Source organism: Aspergillus oryzae, chromosome 1 (genome assembly GCF_000184455.2).
Source record: "Aspergillus oryzae RIB40 DNA, chromosome 1".
In the NCBI taxonomy this organism is placed as follows: domain Eukaryota; kingdom Fungi; phylum Ascomycota; class Eurotiomycetes; order Eurotiales; family Aspergillaceae; genus Aspergillus; species Aspergillus oryzae.
The window spans coordinates 1,644,359-1,670,594 of record NC_036435.1 but is presented as its reverse complement, the minus strand read 5'-3'; the positions used below and the strand labels follow the sequence as shown (position 1 = coordinate 1,670,594).

Sequence of the window (26,236 nt, the reverse complement as noted above, 5' to 3'; positions counted from 1 at the left end):
ATATGAATCAATTCAGCTCATCATAAAGTATAAAGAAGAGGAATGGCAAAGCAGAGGCAAGCTAATGCCAGGGAATATAAAAGGGGAGAGGAGGTGAAGAAGGACCGATCATCAATGACAACAGCCGAGCGAGACGGTCGGGGAATGATAAAATCATGGCCAACCGTCTGGCGCGGCCTCGGCTAAAGTTCGATAGCAACGTGAAATCATGGGGTGGTGCTCTGATTGTCGGGGACGTATTAAATTGGAGAAGAGTCTTGGTTTCTTGTTAAAATAGAGCGTCAATACAATTTAATATACATAAATAAATAAGTCCATGTACATAATCCATAGTCCTTGAGCTGCTTCATCTACGATTATTGTATAATTCTATTTTCCATTTTTAAACAAGTTCATTGTACTCCGTAGGTAGGGTCAAATTGAGTAACGCTCAGGTACTCCAAAAGAGTTAAGGCACCGTTATCTTTCCGTCACAATCGGCGAGGGGCAACTCCTCCGCCGGAATGGTCACCGTCTCACTCCTGATCCACTGGTTCATTCTCTCCCAACTCTTCGGTGGTCTACATATTCATATCCTACTCCTCTGCTGGTTGACATACCTGAAATATTCCTAGAGAATCATGCATCCTCCGTGAATATCGCAGTTAAGTATCTCATACAACAATCTAGTCCGCATCCCTTACGTCGTTACGCCCTCAGCATCCGACATCGTCATCTTTCCGCCACTCCTCGACTGCTCGAATCCCCGTGAGAAAACGGTGACATCGCTCCGTTTTCACGGCCCAGCTCGCTGTGGTAGCTGGGTCGTCGTCAGAAACTCGCTATCACAAAATCATAGAGCAGCAAAAGGAGAACGGGATCCCCACCGTTCGTTTCAGATCCATCTCTTGCATCCCCAACACGAACGCGTTACGTTATGGAGCCCCGCAAAACCCCTCCAGAGTACTTCCTGGAGATCTTTGCAGACACCACTACCGTCCGGGACGTCTTGAAAGGTATATTATTCTATTAGAACATTTATTCGATCTGGCATGTTGTTCGTTAATAGTTCTCCTGGTATCTGTGACTGACACATCTTCTCCTTTAGGTGTTCTCAACCTAATCTTCTTTCACCGTTATTTCCCCTCTATCCGACCGACTACCTTTGATGTCCTAGACTTTACTCTCCCCGCTATTAACGATGAAGACCTCGAAACTCTGATTGAGTCACGTATCAGCGCCCTAGTCCGACAGCACTCCTCATCAGCTGCTAGCGCCCATGAAGGGGGCGGCGGTGTGCGCGGTCGGATCGCAGTAGAGTTCTACGAGAAGAAGCGCAGACGCTCCGGAATCTGGTTCGGTGGACTTGCTGGAAAAGGCGAGGAAGAAGTATGTTGGGAGGTGTGGAATCTGGATGTGACGATTGCCACTCCGCGGACAGAATCAGGTATGCATTTGGCACCTTAATATCGGCCCATACATGCACTCTGCAGCTTGTACAAATACATGTCAGTGCTGACTGCTCATGCAGAGCGCGCCAAAGTGCGCAAGGCGATGGAGAATATGCTTCAAAAAGCAGCCTTAAAGATTCTCGCCGTAGTCAACCGAGAAAAGGATCATATTCCGCCCATCACGACAAGTGATTCCAACCCATTCCCTTATAGGATTGTCCTAAACCCCCGGTCAGATGGCTGGCAGAATCGGTTTGGACTATACTGATATATAAGAAACCATTACATCTGTAAGGTTTCGCTGGGTCACATTACCTGTTTCCACCCCTCTTTTCTCTTTTTCTCACGCTCCAAAGATACATGCAGCTTGCATCCATATCTGTACATCTGGAGTTGTGGAGTAACGGTTCGATGTTACTCCGATACTGGGGCTTTTCTGCAGCCTATCTTCCCGTGTATTATTACGTTCCACTGGCTCATATCACTTTACTGTTCGAGGTTCAACAAGCACGGATGCTAACCAATCCTGCGGAAAAGGACCCGGAATTGAAACAAATCAAATGGTGCTTCAGATTAACAAAGTGGCATCATCGCATCAAATACAACTATACCCGCGTTCGTGGAAAGAGGGCGTGGTTCCCCGCGTCTCACCCACCGCGCAAAACAAAGCAATTCTACTAATCATGACAAAATACCAAGACAGCTAGAATGACCCAAAACCGTCTGACTCAGGTCGAAGTGTCTTCTCACCTGACACTTTTTTCCTCGCCAGCGAATCTTCACTGGTTTCTTTATTTTCAAGTACCAAAACACTGAGACCGACCTGGCTCATGGCAACGCAGGACACACCGCGAATGCCATCTCACCTTGTACAGTCTATTTACTGGGCCTTGGTAGCAGCATCAGCCTGGGCGCGGAGGTTGGCCGAGGTGTTTCCGCCAGCGAAGAAGCGGCCAAAGACGGGCTGAATGAAAGAGTGGAAGACGACTTGGGCACCGCTGGAAAATTGGGTCAGCACATGTTCATGATCGTGTTCCTAGAAAAACAGAAAAAGAAAGCTTACTTGGTCTGGGGAAGAGCCATCCAGAGAACGAGGCCGAACTTGAAGATATAGTAGAAGGCTAGTTAAATTGGAGATCAGCACATTGTTTCCAGCAATTGCAAAAGCCACTGTAACCGAAGAACAAAAAGGGACTACTCACGGAACCAGTAAGGAGCATAGACAGCACTCTCAACGACGGCGAAGAAGGCGTAAACAACCCAGTACTATCCGATTCACATGTCAATCAGTCATGCCGATTCATACAAGGAAACCTATCACGTGCTCGGAGCACGGCCTACGGAAAAAGCGGTATAGATCAGAGGGAAAACAAGATCACAAGAACATACCGTCAACCACTACAGGAAGAGTCAGCATATTCGATCAGCGTCCAAGGTCAGATGAGAAGTAAGACGTACCTGTGTGTCATCGGCCTTGCCAGCGGTGAACAATGCGTTGAGAGAGTAGTAGCCAGGGATGATGAAGCCGGCCAGGTTAACAAGGAATTCACCGGCAATGTTGAAGAAAACCAGGAAGGTGTAAACACCGACCAGACCAAGGATCACGTAGACCTTGGGGACGGAGGTTTGACGCTCAAGGTTGTTGAGGACAGGGTACTTGGAAAGCTGTGGGACGAAACACACAAGAAATGTTTTGATTAGCCTTCCTCGATCCGAATACAAAGGGAAAATAAAACAGGAAAACAAAAAGACAAGCAACGGTCAATTGCCGCCAGTTCCACCAAATAAATGTGTTTGAAGAAGTCCGAAGTCAAAAAAGCAACAGAGAATCATCGTTATCGCCCCCGACACAAGCAATCAATGCCAACGCATTTCTTTCATACGAATATCAACACGCACAAACAAGGACTCACCTCCTTGTCAAGCTGAGCAATAGCGTGCTGAGCACGATCCTGGAAAGTAGCCATTATTGCTTTTTTTGAAAGAGCTGGACTTATTTATCGATTGAGGCTAACTGTCGGGGCTGGATGGAGGCTGACGAAAATGTTGAAGAAGAGAAAAGACGGGTCGTTATCAAGCTGAGGAAGTGAGACTTCGGAAGGACGATCTGGCGGTTACGGAGCGCAATGACCGCCATGACGACGGTGCGATGTGTCACGTGATTGGTCATGACGTCGAGCACACTAGAGGCGTTCTTCCGATACACGGATGACGTGACCTGGCTAAGCCACTAGGGTTTCATCTTTGCTCGTCGATCTTAGCAGTTGCGCACATGTAAGGCTATGCTAATGCCGAAGACTGCACATTTGCACCTGCGTCTAAAGGGGTTTCTCAGAAACATTAGTACGCAATTTGCCATGGTGATGGTGTTACACCCTCGGTACTGTACCTGTATTGTCTTGTCACACTGTGCATTCGCGATGACTAATCCCGACAGCCTCAGGCTGTTGCCTTCAGCCGCGAGATAAGGGATATTACGGAAAGCCCTAACGGGTCATAAACATATAGAATGTTCCAGTTACTACTCCTTATAACTTTGAACTACTGCAGTGCCTTGCTGGTGCCATCCTTCATCTGCACTGATTTATGGATGGAACGTATACACGATCCACTCTGGATGGAAGCGTACACTGTACACGCATGACTGAGCATATCCCAAGGAAACTCAAATCTCCTACATTCATCGAGCGCAAACTCAAAATCTGGGAGGAGACACCCGCCCTCGGAAACATGGGCAGCCACTGTATCTGTATCATCAACTTCAAAGACAAAAGTCCACACTAACGTTCCTGTAAACGATGCCATCTGCGGCCATCCAAGTCACACACGACTGACTAAAGGGTCCATTCCCTTGCGATGATATCTGTGTGAGAACTGGGAATTGACGGTACGGAAAAGAATTCCGCTTCGAAGTTTACAGCCCTACAATTCGGTGATGCTTAGTTAGTGCTTGGTATAATGAGCATGCGGTACTCGGTATATATCGCTAAGCGCCTTGTGCTGCGTCTAGTTTAATCGCCTGTTGTCAAGTAGGATTCACTCCTTTCTATGAGGTCCAATTAATGTATGCTGTCCGTGTGTGCCAACCCCCGTCCACCCCATCGGGTCTCGACAACAGTATAACCTGACACGGACTCGCCACAATTTCCTCAGGTAATATTGGGTCATATATGCGTTGCCGGTCTTCGGGTATTCTTTTCTCAATGGGCAGAGAGGATAGCTCGGCCTCTTCAGATTCCAGGACCAATTCTGCTACTTTGAAGAAGAGCCCCATGTCCCACATTCCCTCCCTTCTACGATAATCTGACAAAATCCGTATAGCTTTTCGTCGAATGATGGGATCACGACACTTTACCGCTGTGAACCACAATGGGGCAGTAATTCCAGATTCGAGGGAGAATCCATTCGCGGGAGACGGCTTTTCTTGATCAGGGCCCAGGCGAATTACTTCCTCCGCAAGACGAACGATTGTCTCAAAATCTGAACGGAAGTTGTCGAAGACCATCTGATCCGTTGCGAAACAAGCTCGCAGCCATATCAGCGAGACTTGATGATGGAGTCGGAGTGTAAGGGGTCCACGCTTGTCCAACGTTTTGGAGTTCCCCCTCCGCGCCATCATCTTGTTTAGTGCCATTGTCCAAGCATCGAACTCCTCCTTTATATCTTGTTGTTTCTGTCTCTGTTGTAGTCTTGTAGCATGACCTGGTGTCGAGACCTGAAGACTTAGACGCACGAATCTCAGGGCTTTATTCATTAGCCCGTCCAGGCAGTGTCTGGCTTCTTCAATGGTGCTGAACGAGATCTTTCCCTCTGTAGGAGGCAGTGCGCCTTTATGTCCAATAGTGAGGGGGGCTAGTGGGCGTCCAAAGAGAGATAGTTGCATATTTAACCGAAAGAATAAGTGGGATAGCTCCCTGTCAATATCCATGGACTGAGAAGTTGTATTTGCAAGATGACCCCGTTTGTGGAGAATGGTCGCCCCTGCTGCCAGGTGGTTCAACGCCTGTTTATTGTTCCCTCGCACAATTTCTAGGCACACAAATAAACCACATGTGATCAGCAACAAGTCAACCGACTGGGACTTTGGCACGGCGAGATGCCCCATTAGATATTGAATGGATTTGTTATACTGCTGGAGTACGAATTGCTCCCTAACACCCGCGTTTTCTGCTGATGGATTCAAGATGGCCCGTTCATGGGCAGCGCTGAGTGCAGCGATAGCATGTCTAATAGTCGGTTCCGACTGGCTGAGCTGCGGTAATTGGAAATTCCATAGCTGAGGGCTGAAGAAGCCAGAAAGAGCCCGTGACGTCTGCGAGCAGAACAAATCTACATACTGTCGCTCTTCCCTCGTTCCCGGACGGAGGATTAGGCGATGGTCAGGGCTCACCATTGACCAGGCGGGTCGCGAGTGACGATGTACTACTTTCGTGGGTAGTTGGTACTGAGAGGAAGTTTTGTAACCATCACATTTCCGGCCAGAGTTCTTACACTGGAAGCACTCCGGTTTCTCCTCGCCGCACTTGACATGCCGTATCCTGGGGTACGGTCAGTGGCGTATGAACGTTGATGTAACGAACAAAGACCCTCTTTGGTTGGGGGGAGGGGAAACCAACTTGCAAGTCTGGCACCCTGTTCTTGACCTGGATGCTTTTGTTTTTCTATCATGCATTGTTATAGTGTTCGAGAGGGCAGCAATTTAGACGAGGGCTCGGGAACCGAAGTCATTGTTGGAAGGGGGGCGGATGCCAATGTAACTGTTTATAGACGGGGCTAATGCATGGCTGTGCCACTCTAAGATTTAGGGTTGGCCACTCCCGATGTCGGTCGGGGCTGGTATATACTACATAGTATTAACCAAGTAAAGAATCACTTGCTAAGATCCATTTTACATTTTGCGCGCTCTTTTCATCTCAGTAAGGTACATTCAATTGCCCATTAGTACAACTATATGTAGATGTACGACTACCATGGTCTCAGGTAGGATAAAACACAAACATGAAAAGTGAAAGAAAAAAAGAATCCAATTACAGCCGATCTCATCATCATCTGAGACAAAAATTGAAAGGGTAAGTCAAGTCTCTCTAGTGATGGGAAGGCGATAGCATCCCGGCACGACAGGCAAAGGTAATAAATAGACAACAAAAAGTGAGAAGACAAAATCTGTATCTGATCAGTTTATCGACCACTGAATACACTGGAGAAGGCGGGGTTAAATGTGAAAGAATAAACGAAAAGAAAACCATAAATGAAATCAATCGCTCGTCTTCAGTAGAGCAGAGCATGCGCCATCAACCATCATCCATCACCAAGTCACATAACGCCGTCCAAAGCCGGATGGGTACATGTCAAGAAAAGATCAAAATAGCAAAATGCGTTGTGAGGGGGAAATGTCTCTCCCCTGTACTTAATGAACAGAGTCAAGCAAGCCAGGACGAAGGTTTATGCAAAGATTACTCCTCAGTTATTCCAGTCTGTGGGGTTCCGTTGGCGGCTCCTGTACTGTCCCGATTACCACTGTTGAATGTAAGCTTTAGTTTCGGTTGGCCGGGGGTGGTGACAGTGCTAGGAGTCTCGACGCTGGGGGTTGCCGCGAGAGACTGATCTTGACCAACAGGCGCTCCCTGGTCGTCATAGTTGGCAAATTGCGGGTAGCCCTCGGTCTCTCTCTTCAGTTCACTCAGGCATTTTGCCTACTCAGTGTCAGTACTAGTCCACTCACATGACTCATCAACGCGGCGACCTACCTCAATATCATTCGCATCTTGGAACAGGATGCTGCCATCTTCATTATAGGTTCGAGCATTTTGACAGAGGAGATGGATATCATTCCTGAAGTCCTTCAAGTTTTGGTATTCGTCACGGTTAATCTTCTTTCGGATCTTTTCCATAGCAATCGGACTCTGGATGATCATGTAGTAGTCTGGGTATTGCGACTTCGGAGGGGGCTTCATGAATGGCTCGATTATAGACCGCGTAACTGGTCCATCTTCACTATCCGAGGAATCGGCGGGTAACTCCTGCTCCATGTCCATCAACGCTTGATATGTACTATTGAGTATGCGTTGGAGTATAGCGCGATCCTCTGGGCTCAAGGTCTCCACAGGCTTAGCCTGCCTACCCCTCTTACGTTTCGGCTGAGGCGTCTCTTCCACAAGCTCTTCTGCCTTGCGTTTCGGCGCAGGGCCTCTGCGACCCCGCTTCTTAGGCTGTGGTGTTTCAGAGCTTTCACGAGACGGCTCAGGTGAAGAGTCACCAACCACCTTCCGTTGACGTCGCTCCTTGTTGACCCGGCGACGCTCAACTCTAGCCTCCTTTCTAGCGATAGCATCTTCGATTGTGTCATCGTCGGCATCCACGGCCATAAGCCATTGCTCTTCAGTGAGACCATCGTCGTACCGAGTAACCTTGCGCTCACGTGCACCACGACCAGCCATCTCAACCTCAACTTCTTCCGTAACAGGGTTCTCCTCAGAGACATAAATGTCAGGAAGTTCTTCCTCGCACATCAAACGTGGCAGCGGGTGGCCGGGTCCGTAAGGGTCTCTTGTTGGTCTTTCCTTGTCGAGGCGCTGGAATACAAGCAGCTCTTCATCAGACCTTGCCATGATATCATTCAAGTCATCATCATCCATTTCCTCCTGTTCATTGATCTGATCAGCGGCCTCGGCGGTTTCGAGGAGTGTCCGTAGCAAGGCTTCTCGTTCTTCATTAGTAGACTTGTTGTCGAACTTTCCTGCCTGAATGACCTTGCCATCCATGTCGAGCTTGAACTGCGCACGTTCAAGAATCTTCTCTTCAACGGAATTGGAGCTTATCAAACGAAGGATACGAACTTCATTCTTTTGACCAATACGATGCGCACGGTCTTGAGCTTGCAGATCTTGGTGGGGGTTCCAATCGGAATCGAAGATAATGACAGTGTCTGCAGACTGAAGGTTAAGACCGAGACCACCCGCACGTGTGGAGAGCAAGAAGCAGAAGTACTCCGAATTCTCAGCGTTGAAAAGTTTCAGGAGATCGGAGCGATCGTCAGACTTAGTGGAACCGTCAAGACGGAGATACTTCATTCCACGAAGGCGCAAGAAATCCTCCATGATGTTCATGATCTGAGTCATCTGGAAGAACATCAAGACGCGGTGACCAGTGGCCCGGAACTTGGGCAGGATTCTGTCCAGTAGTTCGAATTTACCTGACGTACGCCAAAGTAGATCGTTGGTTCCTCGCCCAGGGTTCATTTGATCCTCTACAGGCTCAAAGACGAAAGGATGGTTGCAAAGTTTTCTCAGCTGCATCAACATGTTGCTCAGACCGCGCATGCCAGTCTTTCCTCCCTTTCCATCGCTAACAGCCATTTTGTTATGCGTCACAAGCTGCTTGTACAGCTTGGCCTGCAAGGCAGAGAATCGGCACTTGATAACCCTTTCTTGCTTATCTGGTAGATCTTTCTCGACATCCTTCTTGAGACGCCGGAGCAAGAAGGGACGAAGAACCTTGTGCAGGCGGCGGATGACCAGCAACTGTTCTTCTTCGGACAGCTCCATTCGATCCTGGCCTCCAGTGTTGGCGAATGGAGTATTGAACCACTCATCGAACGATTTCACAGATTTGAAGATGTTCGGCAAAACGAAATTCAGAAGTGCCCACAATTCTGGTAAATTGTTTTGCAAGGGGGTACCGGTCAGAATCAAACGATAGCGGCTGGTGTAGTATTGTGATAGAGTACTGCTCAGCTTCGACTGCGTGTTTTTCATGCGGTGGCCCTCATCAACGATCATGTGGTTCCACTTGACCTTGCTCAAAATCGGTCGATCTTTGATAATGTATTCGTAGGTAGTCAATAAAACCTGGAAATTTCCCCAGCGAATCTGCTGCTGCTGTTGCTTACGCGCGTTCGGGGGACCCTTGTAAACAACTCTCGCAACAGACGGGGCCCATTTCTCAAACTCCAAGTTCCAATTGGTGAGGGTACTGAGAGGTACAATGACAAGGAACGGGCCATTGTTCTTCTTCTTCTCAATGATGTAGGTGATCAAACTAATGGTCTGAATGGTCTTTCCTAGACCCATCTCGTCTGCCAAAATACCATTGAGGTTGTTGTTATAAAGTGAAATCATCCATTGCAGACCCTTCATCTGGTACTCCTTGAGCGTGCCGCCAACGAGGATAGTAGGCTGCTCAAGGACAGCTTCTTTAATTCTATGGGCGACAGCATAGTAATCAATCTTGCGTCTTCCGCCAGTTTCGTCGTCAGTTCCGGATCCAACATCTTCTTCCTCTTCTTCTTCTTCGTCGTAGAACTGATCATCCTCGCCATATCGTTCGGCCAGGCTACGTTGTTGTTCTCTAACCGAAGCGGCAAGCTGTTTAAGGAAGTTGTCGGTCTGTTTGAGCAGATGAGAGATACGTGAATCTTTAGCTTGTCCCAAGAGTTTCAAGTAGGTCTCCTCATCGTTAGCCTTAAGAGCCTGGAGACGCTGCTTGGCAGTGCGCTCGACACGCTTCTGCTCTTCACGCTCCATGTGCTGGTGGTGTTGAAGCATCATACGACCCAATTTCTGCATACGAGTGCGCTGTTGGTTTGCAGCATTCTGAAGCTCGGCGCCATGGTTAAGGATGGCTTGGAGTTGATCGTATTGCTTCCTCTTCTCCCTGGTCTCACGAGCATCACGCTGTTGTTTCTCCAACTTCTCGGTAATTCTAGCCTCACGCAATGACTGCTTCTTCATACGGCGATGGTTAGAACGGTTCGCAGTCATTCCTAGATTATCGAAGTGAAACATCTCGTTCTGTATTTGCTTTCGGAACATCCGTTGCTTAGGAAGGAGATTGAGCATTTTGTATTCAATGAGGGCCTTCAACTTCAACGAGTCATCGCCTGTTGCGGTATCGCTCCGGCTTGTATCCCATACGCCTATATTAGCAGGCAGCTCAGCCAATTCCGCTTTCCTGGCGTTAATCTTATTATACAGAACCAACTCTCTTTCCTCGCGCACCTGTTCCAGATCAATACCGGGTGGCATTAAGGCAGGGATGCGCGTACGATATGCGCGGGAAGCGTGGTCGGAAAAGCTGATGGTTTTGGGAACTGAATCATAGGGCGATTGAAATGTTTCATAGAAATCTTTAGATTGAGGTGAAGTCTCTGTCGTAATAGCAGGCTGTTCAGTCTTGTTTTGGGATACACTTTCCAGGATGTTCTCTGCTGCCGTCACACTGTCTGAGGGCGCCGGTGTTTGCTGTTTCTTAGATGCGAACAGTTGTTCCTGAACACGAGGTGGGATTGAGAGATTCTTTGACAGCCACTTGAAAGCGACAATCTGATTTCTAAGCGTAGCCAGCTGCTCAGCCGAAAAACTACCACTAGCAACAGGCGCTCCCTTCTGAGAGGCAGACTGCCCTAGGGCTTGCTGCTGACTACCTGCTTGGGTGGAAGTGCCATCCTGAATGGCACCGGTACCAGAAGACACTGAGTTCGTTCGACCTGGATTGCCAATGACTAGGTTAGATAAGGATTCTAGCCGGTGCACGGAGAAAGGTTTAGAGCGGTAGGCTTACGATTGAGACCATTGGTGGCAGCAGAGTCTGGGCCGGCACCGTTCATTTGTTGACGCTGTTGCGCCTGGAGCTGCTGCTGTGCAACTTGTCTTTGCTTCTGGAAAAACTGCTGTCGCTGAACGGCCGAAAGAAGGTGCTGGGCTTTCAGGAACTCGGGGTCATCATGGCGGACACCTTGCTCTTGCATCTGCTTGTACTTCTATGCGACTGTCAGAGAAATCAATTGAAGTAGACATTGCCAAAGATAATTGGTAAGGGTGAGGAAAGAAAAGAACAAAACAATTAGTAGGGGGTAGGCGCCCAGTGCGAAAAAATTGACAAGGCGACGTACCTGGAAAACCTCTTGAATATGCTGCTGCGTCAAATTTGGCGGCAAGCTCATGTTCCCAGTCGCCATGTTTGGTGCTGACTGGAGGGAAGCCATGATTTAGCGCGTAGTTTTACTGTTCATAGACGGAGTAAACAAGTTGGGTTGACCTAGATGCGACAAGATCCGCGACCAAGCAGCTAAGGTAACACGTGGAAAACGAAGGTGGTAAGAGTGAACGATAATTCGTAGCTATAGGGCGAGAAAGCGCGCCAATTTGCAGACGTGGAGGAGCGGCGGGCGCCTTGTATCGATGGATGCGACTGATAGCGGCCTGTATCTAGACCTTGGCGACAAGTTTCGTGATGTTTTGGGGTGGGAAGATACAGGGCGGTAGGCGACCGATCGGAAAGAACCAGTAATAAGGGAAGGGGGGTGGCCCAACGCGATGCTAAATGGGTGATGGAGACCCCAAATGGAGGGGTCGCGCTGAAAAGGGCGCGTGGAAGGCCTGTATGGATGAAATGGAGATGGAGGGGACGGGGCTTTCGCGACTTTCCGTGCTGGTCGGGGAAACTGGCTGTGCTCAGCCTTTGGCTGTAACGAGGAGAGGTAGGCGGCGAGACGTTGGAAGAAGATTTCGTGCCGCCTGCACGTGATGTAGTGCTGACTCATCCGTCCCGACGGTCGTGTTCGGGCTTTGAATGAGGCAAATAGGAAGGCGCCGGTTAGTTACTGGTTTGAGCTTCAGCTATCCTTGGTTTGGACTAGTCCATCACAGGTACTAACACGGGCATCGTATCGTAGTATCAGAGATGGCTTAGGTATCAGTACAACAAGATATCAAGCATTTCTAGGCGAGAATATGGCGAGTTATTCATGCAATACGTTCGTCTATTGGAGTATCAGCTTAATGGGTTTCTTGCTCACTTTCAGTGTACTCAAGCTGCGGGCGTAACGCGTATTATATATAAAATGAGACTTCCATTCAATTTCTCTCTATACCAAACCAAACGTGAGATCTACTACAGTCCATTACCAAGTGAACCGAATGGCTATAATCGATAATGGCAGTTGACCGAATCATCTACACTGTCACCTAACTCAACGATGCATGCAAAGCATAGTTCCTAGCTTGAAGTTCATTCAGTCTGTCGAGGCCCAGATTGTCACAGAACCTCGAACGACTGGCCACCAAGCGGGTTTGTTGGTGAGCACCAGACTTGTAGACAACCCGGTTATCCAGAGGAATTCAGTGCAAGCTGGGTTGTGTGGTCCTTGGGGTGAACGGATAATGAGATCGACTGAGATATATATATCACTCCTCAAGCAAATCCCACGAGTTCCCAGATTTTACATCATATCTTCACCTTCTTAAATCTACATACCAAAGCCTCGACACAGTTGGCGCCGACAATACAAATTGTACGTTTAAACTATTCATAAAATAATAGACGATATAGTTTATCTAGAGCTTAAACAAAGGTTTATTGAGAGCATCTTTGCACAACTATAAATACAAATGCTGCCGCATACTACTACATGCCAATGATTATCATCAGTAGCAAACTGATCATCTACTGCCACTCACCGCTGGAAAGTGGATAATAGCCATGATCTCAAAAGCATCGCAAGATGAAAATGCCATGACAACCTATTGCAATCTATCCACCGTAACCCCCCAGAAAACCCTGTGATGATTACTGTGAGGGGACCCTATGCCTCACCAGCATTGAGTATAGGTTTTTTCATAGGCGGTGGTGGTGGCGGCGGCTTCTTCGCGCGCGAAGGTGGAGGGGGTGGAGGTGCTTTCTTCTGTATCGCAGCCCCGTTCAATGTCGTCGAACTACTTCTTCTCGTGACACCTCCGAAAGGCGACACCGGGGAATCAGACCGCCCCTGGTACAATCTATCGGGGCTAGTGCCAGATCGCGGGCTGGCATCCTCCGAAGGATCGGCGGCCATCCGAGCCAGGACGCTGTTCCTGCCCGTAATAAAATTCTCGCTAGGCGCTCGAGATGGTCGAGGACTTGAGCTATACGTTTGTTCCTGTCGTAATTGTGCTGGGCTTTCGAACGTGGAAGTCCTACCGAGGAATGGTCTCTGCGGTACAGGCTCCGGGACATAGACTTCTCTCGAGTCCCCCACATCGGACGGAGACCTGCTTGTCCGAATGATAGGGCGCAGTTCTGCCGAGTTGCTAAGTTCCTCGTGCAAGGGTTCGTAGCGCTCCTGGTACGAATGGGCTGTGCTAGCACGGGCACGACCAGGGCGCCGACCACTTGAACTTTGTGTCTGAGATTGCCTGTCACGGAATAATTAATATACTTGTGAAAGGCGTTTCCTTGCGTCAACAGTTACTCACCGGCTAGGCCAATCATTCTTGAGTTGGAGAAGCACTTCTCTGCACTTCTCGTGGTAGTTCAATTGCGCTTCCAAAAACGCTTCCAAATCCGCAATACTCTCTACTTCACCTTCTTTGATGTCCTGCATCCGGCGGTATACATCATCGTTGGCCTCCTCATATTTAGCCTTCTGGGTCCGAAGTTCTTCCTCTGCGCGAAAATCCTCCTTCTTTGCTTTCTGCATTTTGGACAACGAAGTGTCAAAAGCTAACCGCCGGCTGTCGAGTTTCCTACGGGCATTCTATATATTCCATTAGGCATGTTGCAGCGATATCTGGTTAATGTGATGAATTTACCTGGTACTGCTTCATTTGTGCCAAGGACCGATCCAGGGACTCAAGCCAGCTTGAGTTCGCCTCTGCGATATACGACTCCTGAAGGCGAGCAATGCGCTCCTCTGTCCGTCCGAATTCTGTGCAATAGAGAATGGAATTGTCAGACACGTGGATTCCTGGGAGATCGAGGAGGGTCACGAGCGATAACGTACTTGTCAGGCAACGACCGTAGTCAGAATGGGCGTCATAGTCCTCGCCATGGCTGACCATGCTAGTGCCCAAATGACCAATTGGTAATGTCTTCTCTTTGTCATCACCTTCGCTGCGCTTCGAGACGGCTTTGACGTAGGCAACCATGGACTTGTGAAGGCGATCGAGACCTTGACGAAAAGTCAGTCATTGAACGAATCTTTTCAGTTTTGGTATATATCGACGGACTCACCTTCGTTCCGCACGGACATTTCTGTCTCCATGGCTTTGAAATCATCCGAGAGATTAGTTTTGATCTCACCGCCCATTCTTTCCCCCGCCCATTGCTTGAAGCGATCGAACTTCCTGTTGACGTTCATTGTGACTGAGTATAGTAGTAAGTGATAGGATCAGATGAACGGAAGAGAGGTATAAACGAATTGGAGATAAAAGTTAGATGATCTGGCCAGCAGATTGGCGAAAATAGAAAAGAAAAATAAAGAGACAAAAAAGAAAAAAACTGGCCGAGCGCAGATGGGCACGAGACGTTAAAAACGATCTTCCCCGCGGTGATCTATGGATAGAGAAGTGAAGAGAACAGAACAATGTGAATTGTCGCTGGTGGAAGCAGGTCAATGACCAGCGAATCTCAATCGGCGTACAAAGATCTATCCTGTAGCTAAAGAAAGGGGAAGGGAGACAGAGGGGAGGGAAGGGGGGAAAGTGGAAGGTGGAAAGAAAGGATGCGACACCAAGTGGGTGGGAGAGGATGCTCAGGGATTAAGAGGTATCCGATGGAATGTTACTACTATTATTTTACCTATTATACCTAAGTTTCGTGATTCAATGGTGGTAATTTATTTTTAATTTTGATCGAATTTTCATTCCTTTATTTGTTTCAGTTTACCAGCGACAAATTACAAAAATAATCATTTTTTACCCTTGAGAGAAAACAGCAATGCTATTCATGGACATTGTAAAACCATGAATCCGCCACATGGACCACATTGAATTGACTTTGTCTTGACCATACTGTACAATACCTTTCATCCTCCACCGGGTATCGTTCCTCGTACTCGTATGTCCAGACTCTTGAAGGTAAAATATAACTTGGTAAATGACACCCGTTTAATAATAAATTACATAGTTACTTACTGGTTATTAAAGGTGTGGGGGGCACTGTCTGTATGATTGGCACCAATTGTTTAGCTTCCATGTTCATGTATCTGGCGAGGAAAGTTAGGTGTACCTGAAACCTTAGCCTGTTGGATGGGATGGTTTGAAGTCTATTATTATCTGTGACTAGAGTGTATCACAAGATGAAGCCTCATAGGCCAGTTTCTATTCAACTGCAACAAGTGACACGCGTTTTTGTGGGGCTTCGAGTGGGGATGCGATGCCACAAATCTGCTCGAATTGTCAGTCTTCAAACGTTGCCACTGCACTATTTTCGGAACAGTGCATATTCTCTAGACCTCTAGTGTTTCTGCAAACTGTATCTTGAGTGGTATCATTGAAACAGTTGATTTAGTATTACACAGCCAAATCGAGTAGTTGCTATCATATGTTGTATTAGCGTGATAATTCTAATGATCTGTAGTTGAAGTCATGTGAACTGGAGGGGCGTTCGTCTACTCCGTATAACACTAAAGACTATCCTCTCCATACATGAAACTCCACTTGATGTTCTTCTGCGAAGAAGTCTAGAAGCCCCGGTGGGTTGCACCTGCAGATTGTGGTGCGAAAGAGATAACTAAGGCCAACTACTCCGTATTTAAGTGGTAGATTCCATCTCAATACATAAACTTCATACCTTTCAATACAAACTGGAATTCACCTGTAATGTACATGTCGGGGTTGACGATCGGGAAAGCATGTCAATCCTGTACTCCAGAAGCTCTGACTCCATGGTGGCCCAGCTCTACCCATCTACTTCAGGTTGACCATCTGACTCCTGAGGACCCCTGCGGGAGTGGGTAGAGCGATTGGCCCCTACTAAATTCAGATTATTTAGTACACATGTTCTCCTCCTATTTCACTCCTTCTCCTTTTTCATGGATCAATGGATAAGTGTTCGGTAAAATGAACACGGACTAACCACCGTCTTTGTTATGTCCAGCGGGCCCCCTATTAAATATCCCATGATAAACCCTAGCTATCAAGAAGCAAGCCGCTAGTTCAGCATGGCATGACAGTCTCCACGCCTGCAGGGTGAATGGCCCCGTCCAGGCGACTTGTTTGTTTGTGTTGCACCAGGACATCCCCTATATCTTTGCCATGGTGCTCAGCGACACCAGCGGCATCTTCCATGGGTAACAAGATGAAGTCCTCCATAAACTGGGCATCAAACTCAGACTCAATCTCAGCCTCCGCGGCTATCAAAGTGTCAAAATCATTCCAGTGCATAGTATCTCCAGAATTGAATCTATGAGCACCCTCCAAGCCGCTAGACAGGAAGGGCTTATGGTTATTGGAGCCCGTACCCCATGGTTTCAATTCCGTAATGTTCAAATTTCGGCTGCAGTCATCCAGGGGACCCCTAGGGTCACCCTTGAGAATGGCAACCGCGTATTGCCCGGGCGTGACGCCTACGAGCTTTTTGAACACCCGATGGAAGTGACTTGGCGTGAGGCATGCCTGATTGGCAAGTTCCCGCAATGTTGGTTTGGACCCAGTTGCTATCTCTGCCTGGATGGTTTTACATGCCCTCTGAATCATTTGGGCCTGGGGATTAACCGCTAACAGGGTTTGGGGTTTGCAGCGCTTACAGGGTCTGAAACCTGCTTTTTCGGCCTGCGAGGGCGTGTCGTAAAATTGGACATTTGCTCTCCGGGCGAGACGAGCTGGACATGATGGTCGGCAATATATTTTGGTCGTTAATACAGCGTACACAAATGATACGGCTGTTGCATCTCGGTGGACCACTGCCTGCCAGCGGGCAGTAGCGGACAGGGTCGGCGAGGCACAACGAGGTAGGCGAGGTAGTTTCAGGGGCAGATTCTCCTGATCCATCACGTATAATATGTTATAGGCCCTTGTCTAGCTTTATGGGAGGATGAAATAATCCACAGAGAACAATGTTCGAAGAAAGTCTGTCTCTGGGGTATACGCTTAGCTTATGGACGTTTTCCTCAGTGGTGTCTGGCACCGCTGATTGGTCAGTTCAAGATCAGTCTTTTTACCCCTACAGAGCTCCGGGCGTACATGACATCCGCCATACTGTGTATACTTGACGCCTCGGGGCGCTTTGTCGACTAACTTCCGGTTATACGAGGACTTGCTATATTAGTTTTCTTCGGGGTGTGGAGGAGAGGGGTAGCACTAATTTTGATGTCGGCTTTTATGTCAAGGGGAATATTTGGCAACGAGATAACAAGGATTGGTCAAGCCATATATACCCATAGATATAGATATATATACATGTGTTAAGGAATCGGTTATACTATCGAAGAACTCGTTTGTTACGCAAGTGCTAAAAGCCAATATAAATTTCAATACCACTACGAATGCAAAGGCCTCACGACTTCCAAGCTTTATCATTGCCCCATACAAGTACTGGACCGTAATAGCAGTGCCAAGACCACACTATGAATGCACCTAATTGTATTTTGAACACACTGTTCACGGAACAACATAGACAACCATAGACGACGGGCTACAAGTGGATCATAGTGCTCTCTGATAAACGGATGACGAATTCTTACAACGTGGAGCACCAGGTTGGGGGTACATGAAACGTACAAGGGGACAAGGTATAAAGAAATCATTCTGCCATGAACAAACAAGGAAATATTCTTCATTTTTTCGGTATTAACGAGTATTCATAATCCGTTTTTTGGCAAATGCTATGAGATGCACACAGAGACTCGATGTCTGGCCCCCTCTTTTTTGGTTTAATCATCAATGAAATTGTTGGCCACAACCTTATTCCGCTAAGGACGCGTGGTAGGTTATCCGCAGTCGCCTAAGTACATGTGCCTCATAGCAAAAGAGCATTTTGAACCCGTCACAAACAAAAAAACTCCACACCATAATACCCTTAGTCCTTGGTCTTCTGGGTACCACGGAGCAGACCGGTTCTCCGGGCAGCGATAAGACCGGCTTTTTGACCCTGGGCGGCGTAGCGGGAGATGGTAGAAGCCTTACCAATGTGCTGGTGGTTACCACCACCGTGAGGCTATAACAAGTAGGTCAGAGATTAATTCCTTCAAAATGAGAAGACAAGGATTCCTTACGTGATCAACGGGGTTCATGGCAACACCACGAGTCTTGGGCCAAGAGTTGCGCTTAACAGCGAACTTGTGCTTGGCACGAGAAGCCTCTGTAAGATTATGTTAGCATTCAATTCCCATTTACCCCCTGTACTTCAAAGACTAAGCCAATCGACGGGATCAAAGACATACTGAGCAAAGGCTTGTCGGTACGACCACCACCAGCAACGATACCGACCATACCACGGGAGGTGCTCTTCACAACCTTCTTGGCACCGCTAGGAAGCTTGATTCTGGTCTTGCCATCCTCGGGGTTGTGGCCAATGACGGTAACGTAGTTACCAGAGGTACGACCAAGAGCACCACGGTCACCAGCCTTCTCCTCGACGTTGGTGACGACGGTACCCTCAGGAACGGAGGAAAGAGGGAGGACGTTGCCGACGGTCAGGGCGGCGTTCTTTCCGGCGTAGATGAACTGGCCAGTGTACATTCCCTCGTTGGCGATGAAGGTCTCGGTAACGTGCTTGAACTTGTAAGGGTGACGGAACTGGACCTTAGCGAGAGGAGCACCACGGCCGGGGTCGTGGATGATCTCCTTCACAACACCCCGGGTGTATCCATGGCGCTCAGCGTAGTCAAGGGTACGGAACTGAGCAGGGGCCTTGTTGAGACGGGTGTTGGCCGCTGGAGGCGAAGTTGTTATCAGCAATTTTGATCTTGGGGAATTCGCTCAGAACTCTGCGGTCGCACTCACTGAAAATGGATCCACGACCCTTCCTCTGGTTGCGGATCACGCGACCCATGGCGACTTTCTAGATAGAGACCTGGAGGTTAGTATACAAGAAGAAAGACCCCTGCGACCCGGTGGTGGGAGTTTATCAAGTGCTCGTACCTCAAATCGAAGATGGGCTTGTCGGGTTGGTGGTGAGAATTCGTCGGCGGAAGGGCTGTGTGGGCTTTAGGGCGCGGTCGCTAATCTAGCCGAGCTGGGACTAGCGTCGCCGTGCGCCTCTCTCGCGCGGCTGTGAGTTTGGCGGCGCGGCTAACCGTCACATCAACCATGGACTTCGAGAACAACCGAGTACCCTGACGGAGTAACAGTTCATGCGACCACCTAGGTGGTTGACTTGTTTGATAAGCGCAGCTGGTACACAGTCTTTTATCCAGTCAAAGGCTAGATCGCCAATTTCTTCATCCGATCTTGTTTGACTACTCTGTCAGCTGCACTCGATGACTACTAGGCGTGTTGCAACCCACGACCTCCGCCAATCACATACCTCTACGAGTATCTCGCAGTGAAACAGTCTTCTGATGAATGGTTTTATCCATGATGGTTCAGGATCCCTGTCATCGATCGACGTTGTTGGGTAGTATTGCTGTTGGATGCATTGATGGCCTTCGACCTTCATTGTTCCATGCCTGACTGAATGATGACCAAATCGAGATGGTTTTGACAAAAGCAACATGCCCTCAACGGCCTTTAAGAAGTTCGGAAAAGAATACCACTGTATTCCCGAATGTGAAACACCACGCAGTCTGGGGTCACAGCTACTACGACGTGGAAATTTGCCTGATGATGCCTGAAACACTGCAACAGTGGTTAGTTGGATTAATCCTCCACTAGCATCCGCTGCAGAGGAAGAAAAGCCCTTGAACGAGTGGATCGATGCATCTGATGTGTCACTCATGGTGATCGCTTTGATTCTTCCTCGGCATATCCCGGCCACAGTAAGGAACTGGCGTCGTGTTCATTGTTCAGTCTTCTGTAAACTAACGTTAGATAACAAGTTCTGAATGAGATCGCTCCTTTTTAGCGGTCTTTCAGAAACTGATTTGTCATTTGGTCCTCCATAGTTTTTTTTTTTGCGAAATGACCCTACGCTGGCTCATACGGCGTCTCAGGTTCGCATTATGAGGTCATCAATGCTCAATCCCCTGTTCAGTACTCTAGATGTAGGCCAGAATAAAATTGAATGTTAGAGAATACATTGATGTGTTCGGGTTGCGAGCATAGCGGCCATCGATGACGCCAGAACAGGCCAGGCGCGTAAAAGCCGCGCTCCATTAATCGGCAGCAGTAGTGCAGTAGAACTTCTTGCGGCGCGCACTCGCCCACCTCCGTTCCATTTCAACACAACCACTTCCATCTTCAGCAAAGATGTCTAACATGTCACTTTCTGACTCAGATCTCTCGTCGCTATCATCAGCGCCACCATCGGATGATGAGTCTGTTCCCATGGCAGTTGATGAGCCCGTGGGCATCACCAAGTACTTCAAGAAGGAATCAGAGACTCCGCCGCCGAAACGGGCACCTTCACCACCACATGAATATGTTTTAGCAGATAATCCGGACATTGCAGTGAGTTATCCATCAATTGATGATTTTATAAGACTCTACACGTTTATTTGACGCGTCTATGAACTGGTGAACATACTTGCTGACTCGTCGCAACCAAAAGTTCGTTGTAATGTTCCGCGCGCGTTTCCACGATGTCTTCCCCCGATCAGCACCTCATTACGGACCACAAGACATTGAGAAAGGTGTTGCAGAATCGCCCCCCGGGGAGCATATTGAGAGGTTGCTGTGTGCATTGCTTGGTCTCGTGTTAAACAGGAAGAAGGACGTGGAGTATGGATACCACCTATGACGCAGTTCCCACTACACTACGAAGGGCGCATGCGAGCTCCTATTTATCTACAACTAGGATGTTCAAGAATTATGGTAAAAGGCTGACTAGCTATCATAAATGTGCAGTCGACTTCATTACACACGCCCTCTGGAAGAAGCGATCCAAACCCATGCATCCCAGTGGCCTAAGGCTTGGCAGGGAAAGAACCCTCTTCATGGGGGTCGCACTTTCACAGAAATGGCCCCAGAAGAACGAGTACGTTCTGTAACTACAAATTACATGAAATACAGTGGATAGCTAACACGCTTTAGTTACAATTGCTGAAATCGCTAATCCTCTGGTCCCTTTCCTCCTCCGAAGCGGTTCAAGCAAAGATCAAAGAGTCGTATAAGCAAGCACGGCATGAGGACGACCTGAACCAACCACTTTCCGTTCAACCATGGGGTCGCGACGGCTTGAAGCGTCGATATTGGCTTATCGAAGGCTTAGATGACACACACTTTAGGTTGTACCGTGAGAGCAACCCAGCGCTCAAGAATGTCACTTGGTGGAGTGTGGCAGGAACAATCCCCGAGTTGAAGGCCGTTGCAGATAAACTCGACGAGGAGAAGAGCATGCATTCGAAGAAGCTCAGTGAGAAGATCAAGAATTCAGTTCCTCGCTTCGAGGGCTCCGAAGAGGTAAGTTATGATCCTCCGCTGTCGTCTTACCCTTGCTAATTAGTTGTAAGAAACGTAAACGCAGAGACTACCGCATTGCGCGCAAAGCACAATTTTCTAGGCCTGAGCCTGGATTTTCCCTTTATGAAGGCCGTACGCGTGGGAAAAAATTGAAGTACACATACTCCGACGATGAGGATATCTTCTCCGATGGTTTGCCTTCCACCCGACGATCCACACGCAACAACTCAGGCATTTCTTCACCCGCAGAACCCGTGGGTCCCAGGTTTACCGCTAGTGGAAGACAGATACGTTCGCGCGCAGGAGGAATGTATGGGGAAAGCTTGCTCAGTGGTCAGCGTGATGAGCTAGCTGGCGCAGAAGAATCTGGGCGGCCTCAGAGGACACGGTCTACACGAGCAAATGGATATACTGGCAACAACGTGGATGATGAAATGGATGAATATGATGAGGGACACTCTAGCGGAAAGGAGTGGCAGGGTGGAGAGGAGGAAGAAGATAACGATTTCGAAGGCGACGACGAAGAAGAGTTGAGTGGTGACGAATCGATAGTGAACGGAGAAAACCCAAGCCTGGTAGTGCAGCTCAGATACGGTAAGGGGAAGGTACCGAGTAGCCCTAATGGTCCTAGTGACATGTTATCAGAGGGGAACGTGGGGAGCAAACCGGAAATAGCGACTGAACCTGCGCCTCCGGAATTTATACCATCCTCAGACGCAGCGAAGCCAACCGTTTCTACGGCTGGAGAGGATGGACCTCTGGGGCAAAAGATTGAGCTCCAAAATGAGACAAACAGCCAGTCTGAGGGAGGTGCTGAAGCCGTCCGTGTCGCTATGAGCACCGGGTCGCATTCCTATCACCCGGCGCCTGCTCTTGGTTCAAACGAGGGTGTTCAAAGCATTTAAGTCACGTACCCCCGGTCATTGAATGAGTGGCTATATCGATAGATTTCATGCTGGAGCGTGTCTTTTCATCCGGGTTCTGCTGTACACGCGGGAAAGACAATGGGGTCTCCTGAGGCGTTTATGTGGTGATAATTTGTCTGGTTAGTATCAGAGGAAAGGTTCGTGTTAGCCTGCAAGTATGTCGTGGTTATATGTTTTCACGACTCTTGGATAGCAGGCTGGCCTTTATATGAAAGTCCTACGATAACATCTTTTTTAAGAGAAGAGCTCCATTGAAATGTCTACAAGAGTTTAACCAACTGCGCATAAATGTGCACCCGTGGCCTCAAGAAACATGAGGTACAGAAAGACCATCGAAGTGGTCTAAATTCGTAACGCCGTAACCGGAACTCCCAAAATGCAACCAAAATACGGGGGAAATCGCAGTTTATTCAAATCAACTAATCGGCACCGGCATTTGAGAACTGAGTCTTATAGAACTGTAAAAACTCCGAGATTGTCAGCCTCAATCATAATAGCTACGTTACTCGAGCTGAACAGTTACACTATCAGATAACATGAACAGGGTAGGGAGTCACTCACGTCTTCCGCCTGTGCAGCAAGTTTACGGTCCTTCGTTGAGGGGAGGGGAGGGAGCTTCCAATTATTTACTTCGTACCACCATCGTCGAATTCTGCTGCCCAATGTTTGGCCGCTGAGAGACGCGTTGCGGTTCCAGAATCGCCAACCGGAGAGAGCAAGGGTCCAGAGGGTACCTTGGACTAGAGGGAGAAGAACCTAAAAAAAGAACATAGGTGCGTGAGCCTTGAGTGTTCCTTGAGACCCTCTTTTCTTTTCTTCTTTTTCCCGATAGTAGGTCTAGCGGGAGCCACATCACATACCTGATCTCGAACGGTGATCCATGCAACACGACCCCAAGTCTCAGCACCCCGTATGCTGGCCAGATAACTTTGTTCGAAGCGCAAATCAGGCATTGGAGGAAGATGATGCCGTCTTGGAGCGGGTCTGATCATTCGATGGGGGTCCACGATGTCGGATGAGATGCTGCCAGCCTCGGATGGCGCATCTTCAGCGACAGGCTGCTTCTCCGAAGATGCGGTCGGAGGATTGATGTCATGACTTGGGGATGGTTCCGGATTGATGGAGGCCGTCTGAATGGTCTCGGCAATTCCTAAGGCTGGATCAGTCATTGTGGAAGGCGAATACTGTAAGTTATGCGATAGCAGAAAAAGAGGTGGTTGTAGTATGGAGAGTTGTAGACGGCGACTCCCCTGATGCGATGCAATACGCTCCGTACAGTACGGTACGGCATATGATCCGGATCTTCTTTCTGTTGCTGCCCCTCCGGACCATCATCCCTCCCCCACCTTTTCTTGCATTCTCACCCTCACCTTCTCCTCTTCTTCCTCCTCTCAGAGATTTTCTTTTCTTGACATTTTCCCTTCCTCTCCACACGTCCCTTCTCGCTCGTCCTTTCTTTACAGGCACTTTCTCTAGTTGAAATAAACGACAATGGCTGCCACTCAAGGATACCCTTTTCTTTGCTTGGAGAACCCTCTCCTCGGTACGTGAGGACTATTATCCTGCCTGGCTTGATAGAGACCGTAAAGTTTGTGATTTGGGGGCAATGCTAATGCAAGTCCTTTTCCGGTTGTAATATACAGACATCCAAGTTGTTGGGTATGTTGCAGACCTTGGCCAGTGAAAATACTTTTGAATATAGTACATGTACTGACACAGTACTATAGTGATGCTGCTCTTCTTCAGAAGTATGGTCTGAAGGACAACGATGCTATCCTCGCTGAGGACAAGCATATGGGGCTCTACGAGGAGCTTCTGCAGAACGATGATGCTAAGTTGATTGCCGGTGGTGCCGCCCAGAACACTGCCCGTGGCGCTCAGGTATGGCCTGAATTATGCTTGAATTCTTTTTTTCTTTTTTTCTTCTCGATAACCCGTATGTTAACTATAATGCCGCCCCTTAGTACATTCTCCCGGACAACTCCGTTCTCTACATTGGATGTGTCGGCCGTGACAAGTACGCCGATATCCTGAAGGACACCTGCACCAAGGCTGGTGTGCACACCGAGTACCGTGTGGACGATGCCCAGCCTACCGGCAAGTGCGGCGTGATCATCACTGGCCACAACCGTAGCATGTGCACCCACCTTGCTGCGGCTAACGAGTACAAGTTGGAGCACCTTAAGCAGCCTCAGATCTGGTCTCTTGTTGAGAAGGCTCAGGTGTACTATGTCGGTGGCTACCACCTTACCGTGTGTGTGCCCGCTATCCAGGCTCTTGGTGAAGAGGCTGCTGCAAAGAACAAGGTATGTATATGTGACGACTTACTGAATGCAACCTATTCAAATGCTCCTTTTCAATGGATTAGTACTAAATGTGCACTCTTGCAGATCTTCATGCTCTCTCTTTCGGCCCCTTTCATCCCTGAGTTCTTCAAGGACCAGTTGGACAGTGTGCTGCCCTACACTGACTACACCTTCTGTAATGAGACTGAGGCTCGTGCTTACTCCAAGAGCCACCAATGGGATACGGATGATGTCGTTGAGATCGCCAAGAAATTGGCTCAGCTGCCCAAGAAGAACAACAGCCGCCCAAGAGTTGCCATTGTGACTCAGGGTACTCTCCCTACTGTAGCTGCTACCGTTAAGCCCAACGGCGAAGTTGAGGTTAAGGAGTTCAGCGTTGTTGAGATCCCTAAGGACAGCATCAACGACACCAACGGTGCCGGGTAAGTGAATCGTTTCCCAGTCAAAATATAAATATGACTGACGTGCCTTACAGTGATGCCTTCGCTGGTGGTTTCTGTGCTGGTGTTGTGCAAGGCAAGTCTCTTGAAGAGAGCATGGACATGGGCCAGTGGCTCGCCAGCCTTAGCATCCAAGAGTTGGGGCCTTCGTAAGTAGCTCCCTTTTTCGTCCTTTGCGAGCCGGTGCTTTTCACCAAAATTAGCCGTGGTTATTTACTGGCTAGTACAAATGGCGGATTGCACGTCTTCTCTGTCAGAGAATGGTTGGCTGACATAATGATTTAGTTTCCCCTTCCCTAAGAAGGCTTACACTCCCACCAACCGGTCGTAAACTTTCCACTTTTCTATCTATATCACCTAAACAGCGCTGCAAGGATAGCATGCGGTGACAAGGAAAGAACTGTTTTTTTCTTCTTCTTTAGGATTCAACCTTCTAATACCCACCTGTCTTTGACTTAACGTCTTAGACTTCTTTCCATCAACATCTTTCTGAGAGTTGCGCTCCCATTGCCTGATGATTTACGTGATAGACAGGAGTTGCAGAGATGACGTTCTCAACAACGAATTAATGATCCGCATATCCGGTTCGATATACATATAAATAAATCTATTACCATCTTCAACGATCTATGCTCCTATTCAGCTTGCGAGCTTGGACACCCAGCTCTCGGAATTTAGTTTCTAAATGAGTAGTCTCATTGATACAGCTCTCCGATAGTTAAAAAGAAAGAGATAATCCAAGTAAATCTGGGAAACTGATAATTTGGCTCGTAATCCTTATCCCGACCCTTCGCCCCTATGACCTGAAGACGAGTCCACGAACGCATGAACTTGTAATACATGGTCTCCTTTTTGATTTCATCAATATGTTGTAGAACG

At 48.3% G+C, this 26,236-nt stretch overlaps 8 protein-coding genes across 8 annotated transcripts; 3 read left to right on the top strand and 5 right to left on the bottom strand.

Annotated features, from left to right (window-relative positions):
- Positions 1-916: 916 nt before the first annotated feature.
- Positions 917-1,698, top strand: AO090009000626 (autophagy-related protein 101; the record flags this gene model as incomplete). Its single annotated transcript, XM_001817001.3, has 3 exons — positions 917-995; positions 1,088-1,426; positions 1,511-1,698. 3 exons carry the CDS (start codon positions 917-919, stop codon positions 1,696-1,698), a joined length of 606 nt encoding a protein of 201 aa, XP_001817053.1.
- Positions 1,699-4,476: 2,778 nt separating this feature from the next.
- Positions 4,477-6,102, bottom strand: AO090009000624 (uncharacterized protein; the record flags this gene model as incomplete). Its single annotated transcript, XM_023236075.1, has 2 exons — positions 4,477-5,968; positions 6,011-6,102. The coding sequence occupies 2 exons, from the start codon at positions 6,100-6,102 to the stop codon at positions 4,477-4,479; spliced, it is 1,584 nt and encodes a 527-aa protein (XP_023088732.1).
- A 781-nt stretch (positions 6,103-6,883) lies between these two features.
- Positions 6,884-11,412, bottom strand: AO090009000623 (putative RSC complex subunit (Sth1); the record flags this gene model as incomplete). Its single annotated transcript, XM_023236068.1, has 4 exons — positions 6,884-7,123; positions 7,178-10,899; positions 10,989-11,187; positions 11,320-11,412. The coding sequence occupies 4 exons, from the start codon at positions 11,410-11,412 to the stop codon at positions 6,884-6,886; spliced, it is 4,254 nt and encodes a 1,417-aa protein (XP_023088731.1).
- A 1,599-nt stretch (positions 11,413-13,011) lies between these two features.
- On the bottom strand, positions 13,012-14,544 carry AO090009000622 (BAR domain protein; the record flags this gene model as incomplete). Its single annotated transcript, XM_001816998.3, has 5 exons — positions 13,012-13,600; positions 13,661-13,941; positions 13,997-14,112; positions 14,188-14,355; positions 14,418-14,544. 5 exons carry the CDS (start codon positions 14,542-14,544, stop codon positions 13,012-13,014), a joined length of 1,281 nt encoding a protein of 426 aa, XP_001817050.1.
- A 1,798-nt stretch (positions 14,545-16,342) lies between these two features.
- mpt (putative DNA repair and transcription factor Ada) lies at positions 16,343-17,176 on the bottom strand (the record flags this gene model as incomplete). The annotated part of the gene is made up of 1 exon (XM_001816997.1): positions 16,343-17,176. One exon carries the CDS (start codon positions 17,174-17,176, stop codon positions 16,343-16,345), a length of 834 nt encoding a protein of 277 aa, XP_001817049.1.
- A 3,357-nt stretch (positions 17,177-20,533) lies between these two features.
- AO090009000619 (uncharacterized protein) lies at positions 20,534-22,590 on the top strand (the record flags this gene model as incomplete). The annotated part of the gene is made up of 5 exons (XM_001816996.1): positions 20,534-20,734; positions 20,835-21,004; positions 21,131-21,260; positions 21,317-21,685; positions 21,736-22,590. The coding sequence occupies 5 exons, from the start codon at positions 20,534-20,536 to the stop codon at positions 22,588-22,590; spliced, it is 1,725 nt and encodes a 574-aa protein (XP_001817048.1).
- A 440-nt stretch (positions 22,591-23,030) lies between these two features.
- Positions 23,031-23,780, bottom strand: AO090009000618 (DUF1770 domain-containing protein; the record flags this gene model as incomplete). The annotated part of the gene is made up of 3 exons (XM_023236051.1): positions 23,031-23,069; positions 23,173-23,367; positions 23,472-23,780. 3 exons carry the CDS (start codon positions 23,778-23,780, stop codon positions 23,031-23,033), a joined length of 543 nt encoding a protein of 180 aa, XP_023088730.1.
- Positions 23,781-24,102: 322 nt separating this feature from the next.
- Positions 24,103-25,688, top strand: AO090009000617 (adenosine kinase; the record flags this gene model as incomplete). The annotated part of the gene is made up of 6 exons (XM_023236043.1): positions 24,103-24,154; positions 24,314-24,492; positions 24,576-24,917; positions 25,002-25,339; positions 25,393-25,506; positions 25,643-25,688. 6 exons carry the CDS (start codon positions 24,103-24,105, stop codon positions 25,686-25,688), a joined length of 1,071 nt encoding a protein of 356 aa, XP_023088729.1.
- Between the last annotated feature and the right edge of the window lie 548 nt (positions 25,689-26,236).